Consider the following 8,081-nt stretch of genomic DNA (forward strand, 5'->3'; position numbering starts at 1 on the left):
CTGACCTTGCCAGTTTCTGACTCCCTCACCCTACCCCCTTGGCCCCTGCTTGGAAATCAGTACTGAAGGGGTCCAGGGGTAGGTGTGAGAGAGCAGGGCAGTGGCCAGAAATCAAGAAGCCAGGGCTCAGGTCTCAGGGCAAGGGAAGTGCTATATAAAATTATCTTTAAACTCGCTTTGGCGCTGAGTCCAGAATTTCTCTCCTGAGATCTCAGCTCACTGAAACGAGATCATGCAGACCAGTTCATATTTCCATATTGTCCACCTGGGGAGAGTCAAGGGGCTCAGTGGAGAAACTGAGAGGCCACCTGGGGTTGAAGCAGGGATGAAAGCTGCTCTCTTGCCAGCCAGCCCCCTTTCCCACGGGAGTTCTGAGTGGCTGCAGAGGCAAAGAGAGACCAGTTCTAACCACTGAATAATACTGGATTTATTCACTTCTGATGGATTCCATAGTCCCTCCACCAACGTTATTCCAAACGCATGTGTGAGTGCTGTGCAGATCATAAGCAGACCTGCTCTGAGTTTGCGCTTGGGATCCAGAGGCCTGGGTGATTCTTCTTAAAGATGACAGTGATGACAAAGACAGGAAAGCAACATGAGTTGGAAAGCAAAATATTTGGAGAAATCTCTTCTAGAAAAGTGGAGAGAGCCAGAAGGGACCCAAGCCTCATTACCTTGGGGCTAACAGAGAAGGTGAGGACACAGAACAGTGGTGAGATGGCAGGGCTTCCTCGGCACAGAACTGGGGGTCTGGGGAGAACCTTCAGAAACAGGGAACTGGCCTCACACTATTCAGTTCAGGTGGGCAAGACATGCTTCATGTTTACAAACCTCACTTTAGTTACCCAATAAAGAGATTGAAGGTGAGGCTGAGTCCCCAAGCCTCATTGTCAGCAACACTTGAATCATAGCAGCTCCTTTCTGCAGAAAGTGCCACCTGAACCTCACAGAATTTTTAGTGTTCTTACACTTTCTTTAAAAAGAGAAAGAAAGGGCCCGGAGAGATAGCACAGCGGAGTTTGCCTTGCAAGCAGCCAATCCAGGACCAAAGGTGGTTGGTTCGAATCCCGGCGTCCCATATGGTCCCCCGTGCCTGCCAGGAGCTATTTCTGAGCAGACAGCCAGGAGTAACCCCTGAGAACCGCCGGGTGTGACCCAAAAACCAAAAAAAAAAAAAAGAGAGAGAGAGAGAGAAAGAAAGAATGAAAGAAAGAAAGAAAGAAAGACAGACAGAAAGAAAGAAAGAAAGAAAGAAAGAAAGAAAGAAAGAAAGAAAGAAAGAAAGAAGAAAGAAAGAAAAAGAAAGAAAGAAGAAAGAAAGAAAGAAAGAAGAAAGAAAAAGAAAGAAAGAAGAAAGAAAGAATGAAAGAAAGAAAGAAAGAAAGAAAGAAAGAAAGAAAGAAAGAAAGAAAGAAAGAAAGAAAGAAAGAAAGAAAGAAAGAAAAGAAAGAAAGAAAATTAGAGATAGCGCAGCAGTAGGGCGTTTGCTTTGCATGCAGCCGACCCAGGAAGGATGTGGTTTGAATCCCGGCATTTCATATTGTCCTCCAAGCCTGCCAGGAGTGACTTCTGCATGAAGAGCCAGGAGTACCTTGAGCACCACGGGGTGTGGCCCAAAAACAAACGAGAGAGAGAGAGAGAGAGAGAGAGAGAGAGAGAGAGAGAGAGAGAGAGAGAGAGAGAGAGAAAGAAATGTACTTGAAAAAGAATAAGCAGTCAAGTATTGTCGAGGAAGAGTTTGAACTCAGAGTGCCTTATTATTGTCCCTCATCACAACTCAGACATTCTCCTCCAGCTGTTTTGGGGAAGGGCTATATACAGCCCAGACTGTAGGGCTGAGGAGAGGCAGATGAGGAGGCAGAAAGGAGTAGGGGGTGAGGTGGAGCGATAGCACAAGGGTAGGGCGTTTGCCTTGCTCACGGGATACCTGGGATAAAGCCAAGTTAGATTCCTGACATTCCATGTGGTCCCCCATTTCTGAGCACGGAACCAGGAGTAAACCCTGAGCACCACCAGGTGTGCCCCAAAAAACCAAAGAGAAAAGAAAAGTGTAGGGGGAAGGCTGAAAAACCCTGTGGGAAGGGGAGCAAATCTCACCGGGAGGAAACCACAAAATTAGTAGGTCTCTGGGTTTAGCAGTTGCCAGTGAGATCTGTGGTTCTCGAGTGGCACAAGCCAGTAGGGCTCTAAAACATAGTTTCCACTGGGCGCTCAAGGGAATGGTCTGACCTCCTGCTACTCCACAGGTACGTCTTTTGTTGCTCATGCTCCCGCTCTTCACAACTGGGAAAAAACTTCAAGTATCTGGATTTAATAGATGACGCAAGGAAGAAGAATCCTGGGGGTGAATGCACACAGAAGGAGAAGCAAGAGATCCCACTCTTACTTTCTCAGCGGAGATCTCTCAGCAGAGATCCCACTTGAAATTCAGAACTCCAAGGGAGCGCAACCGGGAGCACAACCAAGAGCGCCTTGCCACCAGGGGGTACCAGAGATCACGTCCAGTATAGGGACCCTTAAGAGACTGGAGCGGTGGAAGGATGGGGGGAATGGTACCTACCCCTAAACTAGACCCTTTCCCTCTTCTCCCACCACCCCTATCCTGGCCTCCTTTCTCAGTTCCGTGACCAACTTCCTAGGGAGTGTGGCTCGGGGCAGGTCGCTTGATTCCTTTCTTGCACAGACCAACAGCTGCAGTCTAGGAAAGAGGTCGCCCCTCCTGGGTGTGAGTGAGGGGTTGCTCGCTCGCAGACCCTTCCAGGTTCACGAAAGCAGCACCACCGCCCTAGTCCCAAGGGCTGGCACGGGGCTGGAGATGCTGGCATTGCAAGGGATTGGTAAGACTCCGTGAGGTGAGCAACGGCTGGGCCTGGCCAAAGAACCAAGCTGTGCCAAGGTCCTACCCACCTGGGCAGGCTGGCTTCTGACTCTCTGATCTCCCGCCCAGTTGATGAAGACCCGCAGTCCAGTCCCATTTGGGGTCCCCAGCGGGTCCTCCACAGCCGAGTCCACTTCCATCCTCTCCGCCCGCCCTCCATCAACTGCCCAGGAGCAGGCTCTTTTACCAGCCCCTCTCAGCTCTTTCCGGAGCTGGATGGGATTAAAATCCAGACCTTGCGGGGTTCGGGGTTCGTGTGGGCTCCGGGAGCCAAGCCGAGCACCATTTAACAGAGCAAACACTCCAGTCAATTATCCCCTCGCGGAGCTTCTATTTAAAGAGACATTCATTGTCAAGTTCTTAAGCCTCGGATCAGACCGGCTGCTTTCTGCTTCGCGTACGGAGCTCTGGGAGCTCTGGAAGAAATGCAATGAAGCGAAGCCTTCCAAGCAAGCGTTCCACCCCGCAGGGCACCCACGTGCGGGGATGGGAGCCGGGAGGCGGTGGCGGTGGGGTGGGAAGTGCTGAGTCCTTTCCATTTCTGGCCTCTGAGAGAGGGAGTGGGATCCAGAGAGTGGATCTGAGAGAGACCAGGAGTGGGAGACCTGGCCGCGCCGTGGGATAGGGAGCACAGTCCAGCTTGAGGTACAGGCTGGCTGGTTGGCCTAAACCCAGCTCAGTGTCATCGAACTGGACGTGGCCACATTTTAGCCATGAAGTGGGAGCTAAACCCTTGGGCGGGCCTGGGCAGAGACAGCTGGATCTGGAATTAGCAATAAACTGGGGGAAACCTCTGCCACCCCAGCCCCCCAAGTATGCTTTGTCTGAGTCAGGAGTTTCTCATCCCCTTTCGCCCTAAAAACCAAAACCAAAAGTCTCTGGATTCCTTCTTCATCAGCCTTCCTGTGCAGAAAGTGGGTAAGGCTCTCTTGCCTGGTAGGAAACCCACCTAGGTTTGATCCCCAGCACCGACAGGAGTGATTCCTGAGAGCAAAGCCAGGAGTAACCTATGAGCATCGCCAGGTTCGGCCCCCAAACAAAAACAAAAACAAAAACAAAAAACCAGAAAGGTTCTGAGGCCCGTGTCCACACTCCCTGTCTCCGACACTCTTAACGGGAGGTTTTCTTAGGTCTGAGCCACACAACCGTTTTTGCTGTTGTTCCATCTTCTGGCTACCTGGGGAAGGACACCGGGCCGGAATCAGGGCCGAGGGAAGGGGGAGTGGGAGGGTGGGTGTCTAGCTTCCAAGCTAAAAAAAAGCTGTAGCTGGTGGAACCAGAAGACTTCTACTCCTCGCATTCAGGCCATCTCTGGGGACGTGGACAAGCACAAGTCGAAGACAGGTCCCCGCTTCCGAGAGAAGCCAGCTGCCTCGGCCGGCCTCGGACAGTTTGAAAGCGGCCAGGAGAGTGGGGGGCGTAGAGGAGAACAAAATCACAGCCGGGCGGCGGCGGCGGGAAGGAGGGCGGGCGGTGGGGCCCCGCGCTCCGGGCCTGGACGCCGCGGTGCCCGTTTACTGCTGAGCACGCAGCGCCACGGCCTCCTCCGGGCCCTCCCGCCAGGCCTGGGGCTGAGGCCCGGGCGCCACGGGGCCGGAGACGGGTGGCAGCGGCAGCGCGTCGGCCGCCGCCTCCGCCTCGGGGCCGCTCCGGGCGCCCGTCGCCTCCCCGACCAGGCTGGGGATGTCCGGCGCGGTGGAGCGTCGGCGCAGGCCCAGCCGGCCACAGCCCGCGGCTCCGTCGGGGTGGGGGCTCAGCCCGGCGGGGGGGCGCGGGCGCGAAGGCCGGGGGCGCAGCCTCGAGCCCCAGGTGCGAGCGCCAGCGCCCGGAGGAGGCGGCGGCGGCGCAGGAGCCGGCGGCCGGGGCCCGGGCGCCGGGCGAGTCCGGGGGCGCCCGCAGGGCCTCGGCGCGCAGCCGGGCCGCCTCCTGCTCGGTCACGGAGCCCAGGGCCAGGCTGAGGCTGCGGCCCAGCTCGGGGCGCTCGCCGCCCTGCGGCCGGGGCCGGCCGTGGCCGGGGCCGGGGCCGTGGGGCGCCGTCGTGGCCGTGGGCGCGGTCGTGGGCGCCGTCGTGGCCGTGGCCGCCGCCGCCGCCCGCCGCGCGCGCGAACCTGGCCAGCAGCGGCCGGGGCAGGCGGCGCGGGCTCGGCCGCCGGCGCTCGGGGCTGCGGGGCCCCGGGCCGGGCGGGCTGTCGGCGCGCGGCGCGGCCCTGGCGGCGGCCGCGGCGGCCGCGCGGCCCCAGGGCCCGGTGAGCGCCTGCACGCAGCGGCCGTGGCCCCGCGCGGCGGCCAGCTGCAGCGCCGTGAGGCCGGCGCGGTTGGTGCGGTCGAGGCGCAGCCCCAGGCGGCGGAAGGAGCGCACCAGGAACTCGAGCACCGCGCCGTGGCCGCAGGCCGCCGCCCACATGACCGGGCTGTTGCCCGCCGCGTCGGCCGCCTCGGGGTCGCCGCTGAACTGCACCAGCAGCTGCACGGCGTCCAGGTGGCCGCGCTCGCACGCCAGGCTCAGCGCCGTGCGGCCGCGCTCGTCGCGCAGGTTCACCGCCGCGCCCTGCTCCAGCAGCAGCCGCACGAAGCGGCCGCGCAGCGCCGGGTCCGGCAGCGCCACGGCCTCCATGAGCGGCGTGCGGCCCTGCTCGGCGCGCCCGTCGATGATGCTGCGGTCCAGCGCGTCCAGCACGAAGCGCGCCAGGTGCAGCTTGCCCGCCTGCATGGCCTCCAGGAAGGTGCGCGTGCCCGCGCGGGGGCACAGGTCCTTGGGCTTGAGCATCGCGGGGCGCCCGCCCTGGACGACGCCCGGCCCGCTCGGTCCCGCCTGGGTCGGACCCGGGAGCGGAGGCGGCGACGGACGCGGACACGGACACGGACACGGAGACGGGCGCGGGCTTGGCTCCTCCAGCTGCTGGCGCCGCCGCTTCTCCTCCTCCTCCTCCTTCTCGCTCTCTCCGCAGCGGGGCCGGGCGCGCGCTGCTTTCTCGGGAAGCCGAGCGGGACCTCAGCGGACAGGGGACCCGGCTCTATCGTCTCCTTGGGGGCTCTCCATGGCGCTGGCGGGCCGCCTGCCTGCCTGGGGAAGGGGGCTGAGCCAGTCCGTCAGTCGGGGCAGACACGCGCGCGGTGCGATGGGGAGCCCGCCCCGGGCCTCCTCCTCCTCCTCCTCCTCCTCCTCCTCTCCTCCTCCACCTCTTCACGCGCGGACCACGAAGTCGGGGAGCGGCAGCACCTCCTCCGCGCTCCCCTGGGGCTGCTTCTCGAGTGGGGGGCGCATGGAGCCGATGCAACCAATCCCCACGGCCCAGGTTTCTCTCTTCTCTCCTTTTCTTCTCTCCTTTCCTCTTCTTTCTTCTCTGTCTCTGTGTCTCTCTGTCTCTGTCTGTCTGTCTGTCTCTCTCCCTCTCTCCCTCTCCCTCCCTCCCTCCCTCCCTCCCCCTCCTCTCCACTCCAGTCTTCGGGCGCCCGAGCTCCTTAGAAACTCTCGGGACCTCGGCCCGTCAGGGAACACCCAAGGCCGCTCTGCTCTCCAGCAGGTGCGGTGCGAGCAAGCCGGACCCGGAGCCCAGAACAAGCTCCGCCTCCAACGGAGGCGGATGGCCGAGAAAGGGCGGTGGGGGCCACTGGGGCGAGGGTCCCTGCGCGGGTGGCGCTCAGTCTGGCGGGGAACCCGGTGCTCTGGGTGCAGCGAATCACGCACTCACGATTGTTCCCGGGCACACGCTGGCGAGGCGAGGCGAGGCGCGGGGGCGGAGCGGAGCAGAGCAGAGAGCGCGCTCGGTTCGCAGACGGTTCCTGCTGGGCCGAGCTGCTGGCCTAGTAGCCGCGGGAGACTTAAGATCCTGAGTGCTGCGCCCACGTAGTAGTGGCCTGGTGTCACCCCAGGATTCACCGCCACCCCTCCGCGCGCGCGCGCGCGCGCACACACACACACACACACACACACACACACACACACACTCACTCACTCACTCACTCACTCACACGCGCTAGGCTCCCCTAACACCCTCTTCAAGTTTTCCTCTTGACCACACCTCCATGCCAAGGAGTCTCATCTTGACTGCTAGCTGACCACTTGGGGGAGGAAGACAACTCGAGTCAGGAAGGTCTGGGAAAAACCACCTCTCCCCTCTGGCCCAGGCTCCAAGCTGGGAGGATAGGCAAGAAATGGCTGGAGGTTAGGACGCCTCTGACCAGGCTGGGTGGCACAGTGTGCAAGGAAGGTTGCAGCAGATTGGTGCAAGTAAGAAGTGGGCCAGGCTTCAACTATAGAATTTATTGAGACTTTTTGAGCCGGATCATGTGTTCCTAACTTGGGACATACAGAGTCCAGATAAAGGTTTTGGACTCGAGGTCTAAAATATGAGAACCGAGACTAGAATTCCTACAGGCAGAGATGAACGCCTTTTCCCCAGCCCATGACAAAATCCTTGAGCACATGATCTAGAGGCGGGGGAAGAGCACCCTGGGGTATGCTGAAGATGGGACTTATTTTTTTGGTGGGGAGAAGCCACACCTGGGAGTGCGCAGGACTTACTCCTGGTTCTGCACTCAGGTATCATTCCTAGTAGGTTCTAGGATTCATGGATTGAACACGTGCTCAGCCATCGCAAGGCAATAGCTACACTATACTACCTGCTGTATATATTATAGCTCTGGCCCCTGGAGATGGGACTTCAGAGATCCTTTAAGATTGGGTTGCTAAGAAATAACAAGGAAGGGTTGGGGCTGTAGCTCAGTGGCTGAGCTCATGCCTGGAATGTGTCTGGCTCTGGGTTCCACCCGCAGCAGCACGATAAGGCAAGTTCCAGACTAGACTACTGTACCAGGCTCCTGGAGTGTTCGATAAGGCCTGGATGCCCCTTCTGGTGATTCTCTGCCAACTGGCAGAAGATTCTTTGTCTCTCAGGGCTCAGTGCTCAGGTCCCATTCCCAATAGTCTTTTTCACATAACCTGGGGTACTTAGGATAGAACCATCATTGAGATATGCACCTTAACCCTGTACTATCTCTCTCCAAAAAAAAAAAAATCCTGAATTTGGTTTAATGAGACTCAGCCTTGCAAGACGAGAGACCTCAAGTTCCACCCAATACTTGCCTGTACATAACACACATGATAGCAATGTGTGTTGGGGGCCCTCAGGGTCATAGTACAGTGTAAAGTCTCACCACAAACTGCAAGCTCAAATGTGTGAGCACTGAGACAAGTATGTCC

At 58.9% G+C, this 8,081-nt stretch overlaps 1 protein-coding gene across 1 annotated transcript; it reads right to left on the reverse strand.

Annotated features, from left to right (window-relative positions):
• Positions 1–4,392: 4,392 nt before the first annotated feature.
• ANKRD63 (ankyrin repeat domain 63) lies at positions 4,393–5,645 on the reverse strand. Its single transcript, XM_049785188.1, is given in 3 exon segments — positions 4,393–4,644; positions 4,646–4,907; positions 4,909–5,645. Coding segments are annotated over 3 exon segments (1,251 nt in total).
• Between the last annotated feature and the right edge of the window lie 2,436 nt (positions 5,646–8,081).

The sequence above is a fragment of the Suncus etruscus genome, chromosome 12 (assembly GCF_024139225.1).
Source record: "Suncus etruscus isolate mSunEtr1 chromosome 12, mSunEtr1.pri.cur, whole genome shotgun sequence".
Classification (NCBI taxonomy): Eukaryota; Metazoa; Chordata; class Mammalia; order Eulipotyphla; family Soricidae; genus Suncus; species Suncus etruscus.